This window comes from Myotis lucifugus, unplaced genomic scaffold (assembly GCF_000147115.1).
Source record: "Myotis lucifugus unplaced genomic scaffold, Myoluc2.0 scaffold_448, whole genome shotgun sequence".
Taxonomy (NCBI): Eukaryota; Metazoa; Chordata; class Mammalia; order Chiroptera; family Vespertilionidae; genus Myotis; species Myotis lucifugus.
The window spans coordinates 23,953-44,728 of record NW_005871496.1 but is presented as its reverse complement, the minus strand read 5'-3'; the positions used below and the strand labels follow the sequence as shown (position 1 = coordinate 44,728).

General features: G+C 40.4%; 1 protein-coding gene across 7 annotated transcripts in view; it reads left to right on the top strand.

Annotated features, from left to right (window-relative positions):
* Positions 1–16,557, top strand: part of BUD13 (BUD13 homolog) — a 28,945-nt gene extending 12,388 nt beyond the window's left edge. For 6 of the 7 annotated variants that reach the window (XM_023744314.1, XM_023744316.1, XM_023744313.1 and 3 more), the window contains 6 exons: positions 1,115–1,419; positions 3,038–3,143; positions 3,474–3,612; positions 4,157–4,341; positions 4,606–4,687; positions 16,131–16,299. In XM_023744314.1, the coding sequence (XP_023600082.1) occupies positions 1,115–1,419; positions 3,038–3,143; positions 3,474–3,612; positions 4,157–4,341; positions 4,606–4,687; positions 16,131–16,224 (911 nt within the window). In that variant the 3' untranslated portion in view covers positions 16,225–16,299. Of the gene's footprint in view, positions 1–1,114; positions 1,420–3,037; positions 3,144–3,473; positions 3,613–4,156; positions 4,342–4,605; positions 4,688–16,130 lie in introns of all 7 variants that reach the window. The other variant, XM_014468327.2, reaches the window with a different exon arrangement.
* The last annotated feature ends 4,219 nt before the right edge of the window (positions 16,558–20,776 follow it).

Here is a 20,776-nt window from a genome sequence, read left to right as displayed (position 1 = left end):
TTAGTTAACCATTTCCCTAATACTGCATATTTTAGGTTATTTCTAAATTTTGCTTTCATAATCCCATATGATAAAAGCCTAATATGCTAAATGTCTGGTTGGCCGTTCAACCAATCGAAGTGTAATATGCTAATGATATGCTAAGGCCACTCAACTGCTTGCTATGACGTGCACTGACCACCAGGGGGCAGTTGCTTCGACAGGTAGGTTAGCTTGCTGCTGGGGTCCGGCCAATCAGGACTGAGTGAGATGGCCGGACACGCCTTGGAGCCTTCCCTCGGTCCCTCCCTGGCTGGCCAACCTTCCGCATCCCTCCCCAGCCCCGATTGTGCACCGGTGGGGTCCCTCGGCCTGGCCTGTTCCCTCTTGCAATCCGGGACCCCTCGGGGGATGTCGGAGAGCTGGTTTTGGCCCGATCCCACAGGCCAGGCCTAGGGACCCCACTGGTGCACAAATTTGTGCACTGGGCCTCTAGTTCTGTAATGAACATCTGTGTACATAAACTATTCCCATTCTGGATGATTTCCTTCTCTGCTTCTAGATAGATTTCCTGGAAATTAAGTACTTCTAGATTTGTTTCCTAGGAGCTAAGTAGAAATTGATTTTCCAGGTTGTGTGTTTTAAAGATCATTGATACATATTGCCGATTGCTTTTTTTGGGAGGTAATTTGTGATGCTTATGTTTATAATTCAGGCCTGTGTGGTAAAAATTTTTACCCAAAATGGTCCCCAGTTACTGTTTTAATTTTTAAATTAAAATACATTTTTATTCTTTAGTCTGAGGACTTCAGAATATATCCTAGTTAGTTTTAACTTAACACATCACTGAGACCTGTGTGCATGTTATTTTGCCCATTCTGAGTGTGGTTAAATATGACGTAGAGGAATATGTTGAGATCTCACACACAATCACAGTCTCTGGTAACTTGGGAACAGAACTCCACATTCTGCCTCTTGGTTTTGAAAACTGTCCCTGACTTTGCTCTTCTCCTGTGTCATCTGATCTTGTGTAGGTTAGTGATGCATGAGGACTAAATGAATGTCGAACAGTAACTGGGTAAGTTCTTTTTAAGATTCTGACACTGGATTAAAGACTTTATTCTTCAATTTCTAGGCTCTTCACCCAGCCGTAGAAAATTTCATACGAGTTCGTCACCTCGAAGACGTCAGAGTCACACGTTGGGCTCTTCCTCCTACCCAGGTGACAATCGGAAAGCCTCTGATTCAGACCTTTCTCCTCCGCGGAAGAAACCAAGTTCAAGGCCCCAGGGTTCTGATTCAGATCTGTCACCTCCACGAAATAGACCTGGGCGCCACAGCTCTGATTCTGACCTCTCTCCACCAAGGAGGAAACAGAGGGCCAAATCCTCTGATTCTGACCTGTCTCCACCTCGAAGGACTCAGCCTCTGGGAAAGAAGGTAGGAATTTTCAGGAGCTGTATCTTCTCTTAGAGCAGCGGTTGCCAACTGATGGTCCGTGGACCACTTGTGGTCCGTGAAGTCCGAAAGGTTGGCGACCGCTGTCTTAGAGTGATTCCTGTCTTCTAGCTCTATCCAAGGCCCAGAGATCCGAGCCAGTGGAGGGGGAGGCAGGTCTTGGTTGTGCAGTAAATCTAGTTCAGAGGACTGCTCCAGCTCTTTCCTTCTCTCTGAAGGCAGGACAGCCTATAATACAGCCCAGGTGAACTTGCAGATTCCAGAGTTCCTAAGTAGCGTCTGCCTTTATGTCATCTGAATTCCATAAATCTCATTTTAATAGGTTTAGAAAGACTTCCTCTTTTCTTAGTAATAAACAGAAGTGTAGTTTACAGAGTGGAGTTAGCACAAACTTTGTGTCAAATGTCACGTATTCAAATCCTATCTTTTCCACTTTGTATCTGTGAAATTTGAGCAAGGTACATAATTACCTCAGCTTCTTCATTGGTAAAATGTGGATAATAGTATATACTTCATAAGATTATTGTGAAAATTAAATGAGTTAGTGTAAGTAAAACTTTTAGCACAGTACCTGGGACAAAGTAAACAATTTATTACAATAAATTGGAGTGCAGGTTCCTGTATTCAGAGCTTAAAGAGAGGCACTTAAAATATAAAACTACTTCATATCACCTGGAAAGTCAGTGTTTTGTTTTATTGGAAATCTATTATCAGGCCCGAGTGAGGGGGGGAAAAAAATCCATGAGCCCTGAGTAACTGTTGTAAAGAACACAAGTATGAGTGAAGGAATCTTATTCCAGTGAGCTGGTTAAGAGACAGAATGCTAGAGCCAGTGGTGTGCACATCTTCCTCCAGCACAGACTTTTTAGGTAGGTCTCCTCGGTAGCCCACGTGGTCCTGGCAGGGTGGACTGGCCTGTCCCTCACCCAGGAAGTGAGGTTCTTCTGTTTTGGGTCACAAAGTGAGGGCTATGTTTCAGCTGGACTTCTTGATATTTTATGTATCTGTTTAATTCATATGTAATTTAATATTGATCAAATTTAGCACATGGCTTAAGGATATCAGGATATACTGCATGTTCCATTTGTGGATTGATTTGTTATCTTGATACAAGGTGGAGTTTAGTAAAAGGTTTTGATTTGGTCAGATTTTTTCATTATCCTGAAATATATCCACGATTTAAGGATCTTAGGTTTGAATTTGCATTTTAAATGGGATTATTTGTTAGTGTGAGTCTCTATTGGAGGCCTTAGAGCTTGATACAGGTTTCTGGTCAGGTGGCCTGAGAGTGAGTCCTCATGTGTAAAGTTTATATATGCTGAAAAATCAGAAATACAGATGCTTTGCCTTCCCTTTAATATCTTCTTGGTTTGTATTTTTGTTTACTCTTAAATTTGATAGTACTATTGGTTTTCCATGAAACTCAATTTTATTTTTTTTTCTATTTTGTGAATCCTGTGGCTGAGAATAAGATTTTAAATTTGCGTTTTTGATTTGGTTATTGCTGATCTTCAGACAAAATGCACATAACTGTGTGTACTCATAGAGCCTGCAGCTGCATCATCTCATTAATGTTGGACGCTCCCTTTCCATTGCATAGGCTGCACACATGTATTCTGGGGCTAAAACTGGGTTGGTGTTAACTGACATACAGCGAGAGCAGCAGGAACTCCAGGAACGGGACCAAGAAACCATGGCATTTGAAGGTAAAATTACAAAAGTGCAAAGACTGAGGCTCATGTAGCTTTTCTTTTTTAAATGTAGCTTATTGTACCTGATGTTTTAAACTTTTAAGTGCTATCAAGTTTCATTTCGGCTTTTACGCATTATTTTAACTTCTCAGTGGGTCCAAATGGTACTTTTCCTTCTTGAAAAAATAATAGTTTTCAGGATCATCCGCAGTAGGTACTTGTAGTCTGGCTGCAGAAGTTCTTATTTAGCATTAGAATCCCAAGTGTTTGATGTCAGCTATTAAAATATTATTTCTGATTTTAATACCTGATGTTTATCTTTAAAAGCATAATTTTCCTTTGCAGCTGAATTCCAATATGCTGAAACCGTATTTCGAGATAAGTCTGGTCGTAAGAGGAATTTGAAACTGGAACGTTTAGAGCAAAGGCGAAGAGCAGAGAAGGACTCAAAGAGAGATGAGCTGTATGCCCAGTGGGGAAAAGGGTAAGGGAACCACTGAAAGGTAAAACAAGACTACAGTGACTGCAGGGAGTTCTTTCTCAGAGTCCTCTTCTGACTAGCTAGTTTATGTTTTGCCTTCAAGCTGTTTTCAGGTCCTGACTGGGGTGGCTCAGTTGGTTGGGTATCATCTCGTGCACGGAAAGGTTTGATTCCCAGTCAGGATGCATTGGGTTGCAGGCTTGATCCCCAATTGGGGGTGTGCAGGAGGCCGCCGATCAATGGATTGATGTTTCACTTTCATGTTGATGTTTCTCTCTCAAAATCTATTTTAAACTTTTTTTTTTATTAATAAAAGCTGTTTTCAAGAATGGGAAATTCATTGTGTTCAGAATATATATATATATATATATCTTTTCAGTGATATATCCTGCACTTCCACTTGGTATTCTAGGAATTTTACCCTTTTTAATATTTGGTCTAGGCTTCTAGAAAGAGGAGGTTCTCCAAATGCAGCAGTGTGTCCATGTCAGTGTAAGAGTAGAAGTGTTAAACAGTATTACAAACAATCTTGGTTCTTTTTGCCCAGGCTTGTCCAGAGCCGGCAGCAGCAACAAAATGTGGAGGATGCAATAAAGGAAATGCAGAAACCTCTGGCCCGCTATATTGATGATGAAGATCTGGATCGGATGCTGAGAGAACAAGAAAGGGAGGGGGACCCCATGGCCAACTTTATCAAGAAGAATAAGGCCAAGGAGAACAAGGATAAGAAAGGTGAGTCTTCTGGGAATCATCAGCGGTGCAGGTGACTTATGAGAGAGAGAGAGAGAGAGAGAGTCATTAGGGTGGTGATAGATAGCTATATGCAAAGAAGGCTTTCCCATACAATCTAGATTCCTTGTGTTTGGGAGTTAGGTTCCACTTAATAGAGATTTCTGTATAAAATCCCCCCAGCCCCAGCCCCAGCCCCACTGCCTTCTAGCTCTGGATTGAATAGTATAAGTAATTGACTTGTTTTTCTCTCTCTTGTCTCATTAGTGAGACCTCGCTACAGTGGCCCAGCACCTCCTCCCAACAGATTCAATATCTGGCCTGGGTATCGTTGGGATGGAGTGGACAGGTAAACCTGAATATTTCCTACATTTTTGTTTTTTCTCTCATCTGATCCTAACCTTCCCTAACTGTATGTCACTCTACACTCTGCCTCGTTCTGTCTCTAATGACTAGGTTGATAATTTGAAGTTTGCTTGCTTCTGTTTCCAAGGTCCTCAAATCCCATTGCCATGCTTAGAACACTCTTCCTCCTTTTTCCCTTTTCCAAGCTTAAGAAGCTCTGGCCAAACAACTCAGATGGTCCTTTGTTTTTGACATTGTCACTTTTAATGATATTTTCTAAAGTTTAGGGGGTAAGTGAAGGGTGGTAGTCTGGAGCCTTCTGTATGTTGTATTTAAAATATAGCCCTTGAACTGTCTCTTCACTGTCTTAGTAGTGAGTTACTTGTAATACGTCACTGACCCCTACCACCTTATCTTTATTTTTTATGTTAATCCTCACCTGAGGATATTTTTTTCATCAAATTTTTTTTTTTAGAAAGAGTGGAAGGGAGGGTGGGAAGGAAGGATGGGGGTGGGGGGAGGGAGAGAGAGACAGAGAGAGAGACATTGATGTGAGGAGACACATCTGTTGGTTGGCTCCTACACACACTGGGGCTGAGGATCTAACCTGCAACCCAGGTACATGCCATTCACTGGGAATCGAACCGGAGACGTTTTGGTGCACGGGCCAACGCTCTAACCACATAGCCACACTGACCAGGGCCCTACCACCTTATCTGTTCACCTGCCTGCATCTGTACCCCCATGCTCTAACTTCCTGTCCGTTACCATGGATGAACTATTTGTGCTCCTATCCAGAGTTAGCCCCTCTACTTATATGCTGGATCCTGTCTCCTTTTGCCTACTAAAAGACATTTTCCTAGCATCTAATACAATGATTCTCAAACTTTTCGATCTTAGACCCCTCCACACTTAAAAATTATTGAGGACTCCCAAAAAACTTTTATTTGTGTTGGTTATACTTATTAATATTTCTAATATTTACCGCATTAGAAATTAAACTGAGAAGTTTAAAAAGCATTTTTTGGTTCATTAAAAATAATAAAGCCAGCCCTAGCTGGTTTGGCTCAGTGGATAGAGTGTTGGCCTACAAACAGATTCCGGTCAAGGGCATGTACCTTGGTTTCGGGCACATCCCCAGTGGGAGGTGTGCGGGAGGTGGCTGATTAATGCTTCTCTCTCATCGATGTTTCTAACTCTTTATTCCCCTCCCTTTGTCTCTGTAAAAAAAATCAATAAAGTATATTTTTTTTAAAAAGCTGCAAGTCCATTATATAATAAAGTAGGTTTTATGAATGTGTATATTTAAAAATTGACAAATTAGTTTACCTGTTTTTACTTATGTAGACACATTTGTGTAATTAAAATTATGTATGAAAAGTTTAATTTTCACAGAAAAGTTTATATATATATATTACTGTAATTTTAAATTTATACTGAATAGGTCTAGTATATCGGTCCAGCCACCTTGCTTAAACAAATGTACATGGCTGGGGCATGGCTGAGCGCATGTCACTGGTTAAAACTGCTGCAGAAAGTCACGTCACGTGACAACAGAACCAATAAAGTTGCTTGATGCGGTGTGATCACATGTGAATCCCCGAACATTGTTTAAGAGCGGTGACTCTTGGATTTAAATATGTAGACTGTAGTTGTAGATATGTAATATTTACTTATGTCAGCAAAATTACTACAGTGTTTTTTCCCAACCTGGCCTATTAGCTAAAATTTGTTAAAAATGACAGTGAATTAATACCAAAAACATTAACCTATTAATTTAATTATAAGCAAGTCTTGGTTAAAAGCATTTTAAAATTAACAGGGTGTTAATTTTCACATATGACATATGGACTGGAAAGTTTTGTCCATTAAAGATGAAGTCCATTAAATTGAGGTCCCAAAAATCAAGGTTTTGCTGTATTATATATTTTGATACTGCACAAAAAATCTCCAGTTTATTAAAGGTTATTTATAATATGGAATCTAAAATTATATAAAAAAAACTTTTTATACTGTTACATTAAAATCTATTGGTTTTTTTGTCCTACTTTGGGATGGATCTTTTACCCCTGCGTGATTTTATACCATCATGCACTAGACATGTGAAAAGATTACTTTGCTGAGTTTTTCAGATCTTCCCAACATTGACATATTTCATTATATAATATCAAATAACCGTGTATTTTTAACATCTCTGATCTCATCACAAAATCTTTAAATAACAGAAAGCAAAAGAGTTCATGGTGGCAGATACAAGTGTTTCAAAATTCTTTGTTGCTCCACTTAGTTTTGTATTCATTGGTTGCTTCTTGGATGTGCCCTGACCGGGCATTGAACCCGGAACCTTGGCATATCAGGATGATGCTCTAACCCACTGACCTACCTGGCTAGGGTACATAATACCTTATTTAGTAGATTCCATCAGATTTTGTGCTTAGAGGATCATGTCCTGTGTGAATAGAGACAGTTTGACATCTTCCTTTCCAATCCAGATGCCTTTTGTTTCTCTTTCTTGCCTTATTGCACTAACTAGAACTTCCAGTGAAGAAATAGAATAAAAGTAGTAAGACCTTGTTCCTAATCTTAGAAGAAAAACATTGCATTGCTCCTAATCTTAGAAGGAAAACATTCAGTTTTTTACTATTAAATATGTCTTAAGCGATAGCTTTTTTTATAGATTCCCTTTATTAAGAAAGTTCCTTTCTATTCCTAGTTTGCTGAGGGTTTATTTTTTCTTTCAGGAATGTATGTTGGGTTTTGTTCAAAATAATTTATAATTTCCCTTTTGGTTCATTCTTTGATTTGTGAGTTACTGAGGAGGACATTGTTTAATTTCAAATATTTAGACTTTTCTAGATATCTCACTGTTACTGATTTCTGATTTAATTCCACTGAGGTCAGAGAATGTACTCTGTAATATTTTGGTCTTTTGAAATTTGTTAAGACATATTTTATGGCCCAGTATGTGGTTTACCTTGGTGAAAAGTCCTTTTGTGCCTGAAGGTTATGTGTATTCTACAATTGTTTGTTGCAGTGTTTTGAAAATCTTTTGTGCGTGTTTTAAAAATAAACTTTTGTTATGGAATAATTTTAGATTTATAGAATATTTGCAAAGATATTATCAAGAATTCCCATACATTTCTCATTCAGTTTCATTACCATTCATTACATTATCATGGCACATTTATCAAAACTAAGAAACCACTATTGGTATGTTGTTACTAATGTACCAGGTTTTATTTGGTTTTCACCAGTTTTCCCATTAATGTCCTTTTTCTGTCCAAGGATCCAGTTCAGGAGACCACATTACATTTAGTTGCCATGTCTCTTTAGTCTCCTCTGATCTGTGGCAGTTTCTGTCTTTGCTTTTTGTAACCTTCATAATTTGGGGTTATGGTCAGGTATTTTGGAAAATGTCCCTCAAATTGGGTTTGTCTGATGTTTTTCTCATAGTTAGACTGAGGTTAGGGGTTTTGGAAAGAATGCCACAGTGGTGGAGTGCCCTTTGTATCACTTCATTTTAGTGGGTGCATGGTGGCCACATGACATCAGTAAGTGATGTTAACCTCAATCACATGAGCAAGGAAGTGTTTGCCAGGCTTCTCCACTTTAAAGTCACTATTTCCCCGCTTCTGTACTCTGTTCTCTGGAAGTGAATTACTGAGTTCAGCTTACATTCAAAAGGGGACCAGTGGGAGGATATCTACCTATAGTATTTGGACTTTTTCTGTAAGGAAGATTCATTTCATCTCCCCATTTATTCAACCATTTATTTTTATCAGTATGGACTCATGTATATTTTATACTCTGGATTGTAATCCAGTAGTATGTTATTTATTTTATTACTTATATTGTTCCATTCTTTAGCCATTGGGAATTTGTTCAGGTGTCCCTTTCACATGCCCCCATTTTATTTCTGAGTCCCCTGTTCTTGATACCACAGGATGCTTCAGGCTCATCTTATGTCTATTTTCCCTGCCCAATATTAGAATCAGCCATTTCTCCAAGGAGCCCTGGCTGCTTTTTGTGGAGAGTGGTATATAGAGACCAAGATCTGACTGCTAGAAGTGCTTGCTGTTACTGGGTGTCATTGCTTCCAGTCCCTCTTAGCAGACAGAGCTAGGAAATGCATGTATAGTAATTTACATATACGCATATATCTCTATTTTGCTGTTTCCATCTGTATGTATCTGTATATAAACATGTATTTATATATACAGATTTACAAATACGAGTTCATACTGATGTAACTGACTCTGATACAGAGTACTTTTCCTTCTTATCTATCACTTCCCTTTAGAAATTTAGAAATCTGTCATTCACCATCTACCACCCATTTTGTTCATCCCAATATACATGTAAAACAGTTTCAGAATTTAAAAAATTCAGAAACGAGAAACAAATTTACCAACTGGAGAGTAGCATTTCTTTGGTTATTACCCTTATAGTTTAATCAAAATACAATTTTCAACATAAAGGGTCAGCTCCCTGTTCCCCCTCTCTCCAGGGCTGTTATGTCATACATAGTAATATAGTTAGACTCACTGTCATAACCTGCAGTCTGTCCTGGAGTCTCCTGGGTGGTTTTTCCCTTTCATAGTTTACTTATATTGATGTTTTCTCTTTAGCATGGTGTACATACAGCTCTATGAGGTTTGACAAATGCAGTCATTCATCCACTGCCCTACTATTATATAGAACAGTTCCATCACCCTAAAATTTCCACTAAAAGTCCCCTTTTAGTCAATTGTAGCCCCTCTACCAGTCCCTTGTAATTACTGTTCTCTTTTCTGTCCCTATAGCTTTGCCTTTTCCAGATGTCACATGAATGAAATCATACAATATATAGCCTTTTGGGTCTGACTTCTTGCAAAATGCATTTAAGATTTATTAATGTTCTTGCATGGACCAGTACTTTATTCCTTCTTACCACTGAGTAATATTCCATTGTATGGATGTATTACAGATATCTTGGTTACTCCTAGTTTTTAGTGATTGTGAATAAAGTTGCCATAAACATTTGTGTATAGCTTTTATGTGTACATAGTTTTCAGTTTACTTGGGTAAATATCCAGCAATTGTTGGGTTTTATGGTGAAACTATATTTAATTTGATAAGAAACTGTCAAATGTCTTCCAAAGTGGCTGTATTGTTTTACATTACAGCAGAGAATAAGGATTCCTATTGCTCCATATCCTTGCCAGCATTTGGTATTGTCAGTGTTTTGGAATTTAGGTGTGTAAGTTAGTATTCCATTTTAATTGCTCTATTATATTTTTAGTTATACCTCTGTGAAATTTTCTTTAGTGTTTGCTCTAAGGATCACAACATGTATCTTTAACTTATTATAGCTTACTGAGAGTTATAATTGTACTATTTCACATAAAATATAAGAGCTTTACAACACTGTAGTTCCACTTACCTTCTGTTCTTTTTGCTAATGTTGTCATACATATTACATAAAAAATGATATGTCTCATAATACAATGTTACAATTTTTACTTTGCAGTTTTTTATATATATCCTATATAATAAAACCCTAATATGCAAATCGACCAAACGGTGGAATGACCGGCCGCTATGACGCACACTGACCACTAGGGGGTGGACGCTCAACGCAGGAACTGCCCCCAACCTTCAGGCCCCAACCAGTGGTGGCAGCGGGGGGTGGGTGCCAGCCAAGGTGGGTGCCAGCGGGGGCCCCTGATCGCCCTGCTGGTCTCCCCGCAGATCGACCCTGATTGCTGGCCAGGCCTAGGGACCCTACCCGTGCACAAATGTTGTGCACTGGGCCTCTAATATATATATACACACACACACACACACACACACACACACACACACTAGTGCTCTGGTGCACGGATTCGTGCACATTGAAAGGAAATAAATTAGAAGGTGGCTGGTGGGGTGGGACTGGGTGAACAGGCTGGACACGCCCTGGAGCCAACCTCCCGCGGTCCCTCTCCAGCTAGCTGCACCTGGGGTGGCGCCGTGGCTCGAAGGGTGTCTATAGAGTGAGCAGGGTCCCTCTGGCAGGTGGGGTCCCTTGGCCTGACCTACAGGGATCCGGCTGAAACTGGCTCTCCGACATTCTCCCGAGGGGTCCTGGATTGCGAGAGGGCGGTTCTCGGGTGATGTACTTTGGAATCGGACTCCCTCCTCTCTGGTTCCAGGGTGTGACACCCAAGAACCGCAGCTTGGCAGCTCTTGCGTTGAGCGTCTGCCCCCTGGTGGTCAGTGTGTGTCATACCTACCAGGTGGTTGGATGGTCGCTTAGCCTTTTATATTTATAGATGGTATGTTTTTGTTGATTTTAGTGAGGAAGGGAGAGAGAGAAAAACATTGATGAAAGAGAAACATCATCAACTACCTCCTGCATGCCCCCTTACTGGTGTTCAAGCCCACAGCCCAAGCATGTGCCCTGACCAGAAATCAAACTGGTGACCTCTTGGTGCATGGGAGGACGCTCAACCAACAGCCACACCAGCCAGGGCTACAGTTATATTTTTTAAAGTTACTAAGAAAACAAAAGAAAAAAAATGTGTAGTTGTTAATATGTACTCACATATTTACCATTTCTGGTGCTCTTCCTTCTTTCCTAAAGAACTGCTTTTAACATTCCTCAGCACAGGTTCAGTGGCACCACATTTTCTCAGTTTTTGTTGATATGAAAAGTCTGTTTCACCATTATATTTTTAAAATGTTACTTAAGAAATAATTGTTGACTCACAAGAACTTGAAAAAATATTACAGTGTGTTACAGTGTATTCCTTCCCCAACTTGCCTCAATGATAATCTTATATAACCATAGTACATTATCAAAATAAGGAAATTTAGAGACCTTTTTCTTGCCTTCATTTCTGAAGATTGTTTCACTGACATGACTGCCTATTGACCCACAAGCTCTATCTGGACGATCAGAGGCTTCTTATTCCCTTCCCTGTCCTTGGAATTTATGTCACACTTATTCTTCCCAGACTAGCAGCCAATTCAAGATGTGGTCTAGAGAGAGTAAGGTGTTGAGACCATCTGGACTGAATATGTGACTGAAAGTTAAAGCTTCTATATAAACTTTTAAGATTCTGGCAGGCAGGTGCCCAAGACCAGCCTTATATGTAAGTCCCCTTGCTTATTAAAACTCTAATCTGGAGTGGTCTGCCTCTTTCTTTGGTCTCTTGTCCTCTGCATACAGAGGCCAATTTCACATTCCACCTGGGAACTTCTGAGGTTGCAGTCTCATACCTGGAACTCTGGTTGACAGTACCAGAGTTCTGATAGTTTTGCCAGCCTTTAAAGATGTTTCATCATTTTCTGGTCTCCACTGTTTCTAATTAGAAGTCAACACCCAGTCCTCATTTCTTATATTATTAACACCCCCCTTGCCGCCCCAACACACACACACACACACACACACACACACACACACACACAGTAATGTATTTTTTTTCTGGCAGCTTTAAAGATTTTCTTGTCTTTGTTTTTAGCAGTTTGACTATGATGTACCTGGGTGTGGTTTTCTTTGTGTTTATCCTGCTTTGGGTTGCGCTTTCTGGACCTATAAGTTTATATTTTTCACATTTGGGAAGTATTTGGCTATTTTTCCTTCAATTGTTCTTTTTTTTTTTTTTGAACCACCCTTCTCCTCCAATTACACTATTATTCTACCACTTGATATTCTCCCACAGATCTCTGAAGTCTTGTTTATTTTTCTATCATTTTTCTCTGTTCTTAAGATGGGACAATTTCTATTATCTGTTTTCAAGTTCATTGACTCCTTGATCTGCCATCTCCAGGCCCATACAATGAATTTTTTATTTAAGCTAGTTCATTGTATTTCAACTCTAGGATTTCCATTTGAAAGTTTATATTTTTCTGCTGAGATTTCCCATCTGTGCACTCATTAAGAAACATTTTTGTCTTTCTTGAGAATATTTAAAAATATGCTTTGAAGTCCTGTCTGCTTATTGCAAATTTAGGTCACATCAGGATTGGTTTCTTTTTTTTTTTTATTTTATTTTATTTATTTTTTACAGAGAGGAAGGGAGAGGGATAGAGAGTTAGAAACATCGATGAGAGAGAAACATCGACCAGCTGCCTCCTGCACATCTCCTACTGGGGATGTGCCCGCAACCAAGGTACATGCCCTTGACCGGAATCGAACCTGGGACCTTTCAGTCCGCAGGCCGACGCTCTATCCACTGAGCCAAACCGGTTTGGCAGGATTGGTTTCTAATAATAGCTTCTTCTTGAGTTTGATCGCATTTTCTGTTTCTTTGCATGTTTGGTCATTTTCTTTTATTATTATTTTATTAATTAATTTATTCCCCCCCCCTTTTTTTCAATTACAGTTGACATACATTATTATATTACTTTCAGGTGTATACCCCAGGGATTAGCCATTACATAACTTAGTAAGTGATCATCCCAATAAATCCTACACCCATCTGACTCCATTCATAGTAATGAGGATATTATTGCCTATATTCCCTATGCTGTACTTTACATCCCCATGACCGTTCTGTAACAACCAATTTGTACTTCTTAATCCCTTCATCTTTTTCACCCCTTCCCCAATTCCCCTCCCATCTGGCAACCATCAAAATGTTCTCCATCAATGAATCTGTTTCTGGTCCATTTGTTCATTGATGTTGTTTTTTAGATTCAACTGTTGATAGATATGTATTTCTTGCCATTTTATTGCTCATATTTTTTATCTTTCCATTCCTCCTCTTCCTTCCTTTTCTTCTTCCTCTCCCTCTTCTGCAAAAAGGCCCTTTAACATTTCATATAATATTAGTTTGGTGTTGATGAACTCCTTTAGCTGTTTATTGTGTGGAAGTTCTTTATCTGTCCTTCGATTCTAAATGATAGCTTTGGCCCTAGCCAATTCGGCTCAGTGGGTAGAGCATCAGCCTGGGGACTGAAGGGTCCTAGGTTTGGTTCCAGTCAAGGATACATACCTTGGTTGCAAGCTTGATCCCTGGCCCTGGTTGGGGTGTGTGCAGGAGGCAACCAATCAATGTGTCTTTCTCCCATTGATGTTTCTCTTTCTCTGTCTCCCATTCCCTTCAACTTTCTCTAAAAATCAATGGAAAAATATCCTCCGGTGAGGATTAACAAAACAAACAAACAAATAAAATAAATGATAGCTTTGCTGGGTGGAGTAATCTTGGTTGTAGGTCCTTGCTTTTCATCACTTTGAATATTTCTTGCCAATTCCGTCTGGCCTGCAAAGTTTCTGTTGAGAAATCAGCTGACAGTCTTATGGGAGCTCCCTTGTGGTAAGTAACTGCTTTTCTCTTGCTGCTTTTAAGATTATTTCTTTGGCCCTGGCCAGTGTGGCTCAGTTAGTTGAGCGTCGTCCCATGTACTGAGGGGTTGCTGGTTTAATTCCCGATTCAGGCACATACCCAGATTGTGGGTTTGGGGTGTGCCAGAGGCAAGCAATTGATTTATCTCTCCTTCCCTCTCTCTTTAAAATCAATAGAAATATATATTTTAAAAAAACACAAAAGATTCTCTCTTTGTTTTTAACCTTTTGCATTTTAATTATGATGTGTCTTGGTGGAGGCCTCTTTGGGTTTATCTTGTTTGGGACTCTGTGCTTCCTGATTTGTATGTCTGTTTCAATCACCAAGTTGGGTAAGTTTTCTATCATTATTTTTTCAAATAGGTTTTCAATTTCCTGCTCTCTCTTTTCTCCTTCCAGCACCCTCATGATGTGAATGTTGGTATGCTTGAAGTTGTTCCAGAGGCTCCTTACACTAACCTCATTTTTTAAAAATTCTTTTATTTTAGCTGTTCTGATTAGGTGTTTTTTGTTTCCTTATATTCCAAATTGCTGATTTGATTCTCGGTTTCATCTGTTCTACAGTTGATTCTCTGTAAATTATTCTTTATTTCAGTTAGTGTATCCTTCATTTCTGACTGGTCCTTTTTATGCTGTTGAGGTTCTCACTAAGTTCATTGAGCATTCTTGTAACCAGTGTTTTGAACTCTGTATCTAGTAGATTGCTTGCCTCCATTTTGTTTAGTTTTTTTGTTTTTTTTTTTTTCTGGAGGTTTATTCTGTTCTTTCATTTGGGACATTTTTCTTTATTGCTTCATTTTGGCAGCCTCCCTGTGTTTGTTTCTATGTATTAAGTAGAGCTGCTACGTCTCCCAGGCTTGGTAGAGTGGCCTTGTGTAGTAGTTGTTCTGTAGGGTCCAGTGGCACAACCTCTCCAATCACCCAAGCTGGGCACTCAGGGTGTGCCCCCTGTGTGGGCTGTGTACACCCTCTTCTTGTAGTTGAGCCTTGATTGCTATTGGCACGTCAATGGGAGGGATTTACCCGCAGGCTGATCAGCTGCAAGGACTGGCTGCAACCACTGACCACTGACCTCTGACCATTGTGGAGGATCAGCTGTGCCATGGGCCCACTCCACAGAAAAGAACTTACTTCAGTGTGGCTCTCCTGTCTGCTCAGTCAAACTTGTATGTGTTGATTGTGGAAGTGGTTGGGTAGTGATGTTTTGATGTGGTCTGAGGCTGTGGGGCCTCCTGGAAGGTGCAGGCCAAGGTTAGCTACTGCCTGTGTTCTGCCTGGGGCCACCCAGCCTGAGCCACAGAGCAGTCTGCAGATGGCAGCTATTTGTGCTGGGCTTGGAGGTGCCCAGGTGAGGCCAAACTGAACCAAGGCTGGCTGCTGCTAGTGCCAGGCCTGGGGCAACTTGGCCATAGGTATGGGGCACACTGAGGCTAGATGCTGCTCCTTTTACAGATTTTAGGAAAATCTTTCCCATTTGTATGTAACGGCTACTAGAAATAGCTTGGATGGACCTGACAGTTGGGTGGGGCAGGCCTCCGGGAATCACCAGGTGCAAACAGTGTGAGCCAGGTTGATGGAATCTCAGATATGGCACCTGCCTGCTGGCTCTGTGGGGGGAGGGTTCATCAAAGGAGTAATGGCCTCTGACAGCACCTCTATCTGGCAGAATGCTGCCCCTCCAGCTCTTGCCCTAATGCTGGACAATTTAGTTCCTCCCCATGTGTCCCTGGTCCCTATCAAGCTGCTGCCCCAGTGCTGGAGCTCAGAGTTCATCAGGACAAGTGCTATGCTATACTCATTTTCATGACACAGTGCCTAGTATGTAAAGAATTCACTAAATGTTTATGTAATGAATGGATAAAGTATAAGATGTAGATATCACCTGAGAGTGAGTTGGGCCTTTAGAGAGTGGTAAATGTTTGGAACAGTTGATAAAAGACTGGGAAGAGTCTGAACAAGGACTAAAACAGGATGAATTTTATGTTTTGTCCTTTTGATTCTATTGCATGTACCTTAAATATTGTTCATGCCTTATTTTCTCCCTTATTCGTTAATTGTGAACTGTTTTCTTTCTTTTTTCCCCCAAAAATAAGTGTCCAGTTCAGGATTATGGCTGATTAATATCTCTTGATTGCAGATCCAATGGATTTGAACAGAAGCGCTTTGCCCGGCTTGCCAGCAAGAAGGCGGTTGAGGAACTTGCCTACAAGTGGAGTGTTGAAGATATGTAACTTTTCTGAGGCTGTGGGGGTTCCTGGAGTTTGTGGTAATGGACACAGACCAGCCAGATGTCTAGCTGTTAAAAGCTATCTATGCTAATAATCAGGGCCCACACGCACCAGCAACTCTTTGAATGCTAGTTTTGAACCACTTGAGAAGAATTTCACCATTTGGAAAGAAGAATATTTGAAACCTGATGTTTGGACTGAGGCACCTGTAATTTCTCAGGTGTGCCTGCACTGGCGGTTGTTGCTGGCTTTCAGAAGAAACGTTGATTTCTAGTGTCCCAGAGTTTGTTCTTGGTTAGGTTTTTTAATAAACATACATTTATTTTTTTAAAATCACTTTCTGAACTGGGTATTCTGTTTCTGGGAAGAATACAAGCTAATAATATTGCATCCCTGGGGGATCATAAAGGGTAATGGTTGGATTTTTCATTGACCTGGTATATAGAAAGCAGGATAGTAGCTGTAAAACGCCTCCTAACTGGGTTTCGCTTTCTGTGGTTTCAGTTACGCATGGTCAGCCATGTCTGAAAATATTAAATGGAGAATTCCAGAAATAGTAAGTTTTAAATTGCCCGTCGTTTTGAGTAGCATGATGAAATCTTGCCCAGGATCTGAATCATCCCTTTGCCCAACATCTCCTTGCTCTATATGTTACCCACCCATTAGTCACTTGGTAGCCGTCTGGGTTAGCAGATTGGCTGTTGTGATATCTCAGTGCTTGTGTTCAAGTAACGCTTATTTTACTTATTAATGGCTCCAAAGCGCAAGAGTAATGGTGCTGGCAGTTTGGATATGCCAAAGAGAAGCTGTAAAGCGCTTCCTTTAAGTGAAAAGGTACGTATGTACAGGAAAAAACATGGTATATAGGGTTCAGTACTATCTGTGATTCCAGGTATCCACTGGAGGTGTTAGAATGCATTCCCTGTAGGAAAGGGGGGACTACTGTATCAGTGAAAACTTTCACAGTGATAGAGCATTCCTCTTAGGAAATAAGAGTGCTAAACTGGATTTAGGAAGAGACATGGCTATTTAGACCAGTGGTTCTCAACCTTCTGGCCCTTTAAATACAGTTCCTCATGTTGTGACCCAACCATAAAATTATTTTTGTTGCTACTTCATAACTGTAATGTTGCTACTGTTATGAATCGTAATGTAAATATCTGTATGCAGGATGGTCTTAGACGACCCCTGTGAAATGGTCGTTTGACCGCCAAAGGGGTTGTGACCCACAGGTTGAGAACCACTGATTTAGAGATGTGATAAAGGTAGTGTCACAAATTAGTGGGGAAAAGATGGATAATGGTGCTCAGAAATTGGCTTATTATATGGACAAAAAGTTGGATCCCCATTTCAAACCATATAAAAAAACCACAAATACCACAGCAATTAAAGACCTAAATGAAAGGTAAAATCCTAAAGCAAATTAGAAAAAAACAGAGAATATCTTTGTGACCTTGGGGTGAGGATTTGTTAAGATCCTCAAAACACAATCCATGAGATTTGATAGCTTTGAATACTTCATAATTAAAAGATTTTTAGTTAACAAAGCATCCTATAGGCAAGGCTACAGATGGGTAGAGTTTAGAAGAAAATATTTGCAGTGTCTAAACTGATAAGGGATTGTATTATATAGGGATTGAATATAGAAATAACTACTGCAAATTGGGAAGAAAAACAAAAATGTGCAGGGAATTTGAATAGGTAAAATCTTAAAGGGAAAACCAGAATAGCCAATAAGTATGTTACCTCATCGAGAAATGCAAATGAAAACATGAATGAGTTTCCATTAGTTTGGCCAAAACAAACAAGAGTCTGAACTTATGGGGAATGAAAACTTATGGGAGTTTCAACTGGTTCATCCATTCTGGAGAACAAACGGGCAATACTTAATTGAACTAAATAATATCTGGATGCAGTATTGAATAGTTTTTAAGAATGTATGTTGGCACTATACTGCCTGAGTTTGTAAGTGTGTGACCTTGATAAGTCAATTTCTCTGTGCCTTAGTTTCTTCATCTGTGAAATGGAGATAATAGTAATTAACTCAGGTTTATTGTGAGCTGAGAACAGTGCCTGACACATAGTACATGTCACAGAATTGTTGGTTGTTATTGTCATTGTCTTCCTTATCAAGTGTTCATAGCCATCTTCCATGATGGCCCCCAATGGTCCCTGATTCAAGTATTCAAGCCCTGTGTTGTACCCTCCCACTACAGAGGTGTGTAATGATAGGATGTATGGGAAGTGTGTGACTTCTGAGTCTAAGTTATAAAAGACAGAAACATCTGCCTTGAGGACACTCAAGCAGCCCTTCGGAGAGGCCCATGTAGAAGAGAACTGAGCCTCTCACCAATTGGGACCACCAAGTTACCAACCATTTAAGTGAACTTTGGAATTGGATCTTCTAGCTTCATTCAAGCCTTAAAAAAAAAAAAAAAAGAAAGAAAGAAAAGAAAAGAAAAAAATAAGAAGAGCCCTGGCGTGTGTGGCTCAGTTGGTTGAGCATCATCCAGTACACCAAAATGTCACCAGTTCGATTTCTGGTCAGGACACATACCCATGTAGTGGTTCAATCTCATTAGGGTGTGTGCAGGAGGCAACCCATAGATGTTTCTCTCTCATATCAATGTTTCTGTCTTCCTCTCCCTCTCCCTGTCTCTCTAAAAAAATCAATAAAAACAAAAGAAAAAAAAGATGTGTGAGACCCTGATTAGCAGTGTGACCACAGCCTCATGAGATATCCTGAGCCAGAATCACCCAGCTCTAAATTCTTAATCCAAAGAAACTGTGAGATTATATGTTTATTATTTTATTAAAAACAGCTTTATTGAGATACTAGAGGCCTGGTGCACAAATTCGTGCATGGGTGGGGTACCTTGGCCTGGCCTATTTGGGGGCTGGCCCCGGGGGGGGGGGAGGGACCCCGGGGGGTTGGCCGGCTGGGGGAGGGGCTGTGGGCAGTTGGAGCTGGCCCCGCCCCTGATTGGTGGGGAGGGGGGGATTGGGGGCGGGGCCAGCCAGGGGAAGGAGCCACAGGCAGGGCTGGTCAGGGGGAGGGTCCGCAGGAGGTTAGGGGGGCCGATCAGGGCCAGATCGGGCTGGTTGGCCACCACAGTGCACGTCATAGTGACCAGTCATTCCACCGTTCGGTTGCTGGGCTTTTATATATATAGATAATTCATATACTAAACAGTTTTCCCACTTAAAGTGTATAGTTCAGTGGTTTTGAGGTATCACAGAGTTGTGCAACCGTCACCACATTAAATTTTGAAACATTTTGATTATCCTATGGATACAAGAAACTATCCATTAGTGGTTACTCCACCTGTCACCATCTTCCCTAGTCCTAGGTAACTACTAATTTACTCTCTCTATATATAGGTTTACCTGATCTGGACATTTCATATAATATGTGAATGTGATTATCATATAATATGTAGCCTTTGTGTCTGGCTCCTTTCACTTAGCATAATGTTTTCAAGATCCATCCATGTAGTAGTATGTATCAGTACTTCATTCCTTTTTATAGCTGAATAATATTCCCTTATGTGGATATTACACATTTTGTTCATGTAACAGTTGATGGACATTTGAATGGGTTCCACTTTTTGCCTATTGTGAATAATGCTGCTAGGAATATTTTTGGACAAGTTTTTGTATGGTCATATGTTTTCATTTTGCTTGGAGTAGAATTATTGCTGGGTTATATGGTAACTCTATGTTTAGCTTTATGAAGAACTACTAAACTTCCAAACCAGTGTATGAGAATTCCAATTTCTTCACATCCTTGCTAATATTTGCTATTATCTCTTATTGATTACTAGAGGCCCAGTTCACGACATTTGTCCACTGGGGGTGGGGAGGTGTCCCTCAGCCCGTCCTGCGCCCTCTCGCAGTCTGGGACCCCTTGGGGGATGTCCTTAGTACTCCGTGGAGGCGGGGGAGGCTTCTGCCATCGCCATTGCATTTGCCAGCTGTGAGCCTGGCTTCTGGCTGAGCAGTGCTCCCCCTGTGGGAGTGCACTGACCACCAGGGGGCAGCTCCTGCATTGAGTGTCTGCCCCCTGGTGGTCAATGTGCCTCATTGTGACCGGTTGTTCTGCCATTCAGTCGATTTGCATATTAGGGTTTTATTATATAGGATAGCCATCTAGTGAGTGTGAAATGGTGTTTCATTGTGGGTTTCTTCTTCTTACAGTAGTCTTTTTAACATTTCTTGCAATGCTGGTTTGGTGGTGATACACTCTTTTAGTTTTTGTTTTGTTTTTTTTTTTTGTCTGGGAAACTATTTCACAATCTATTTTGAATGATAGCCTTGCTGGATATAGTAATCTTGGTTTCAGATCCTTGCTTTTATTACCTTGAATACTTCATTCCATTCCCTTCTGGCCTGTAGAGTTTCTGATGAGAAATCAGCTGAGAGCCTTATGGAAGCTCTTTTATAGGTAACAAACTGCTTTTCTCTTGCTGCCTTTAAGATTCTCTCATTGTCTTTCATTTTTGGCATTTTAATTATGATGTGTATGGGCGTGGGCCTGTTTGGGTTCTTGCTTGGG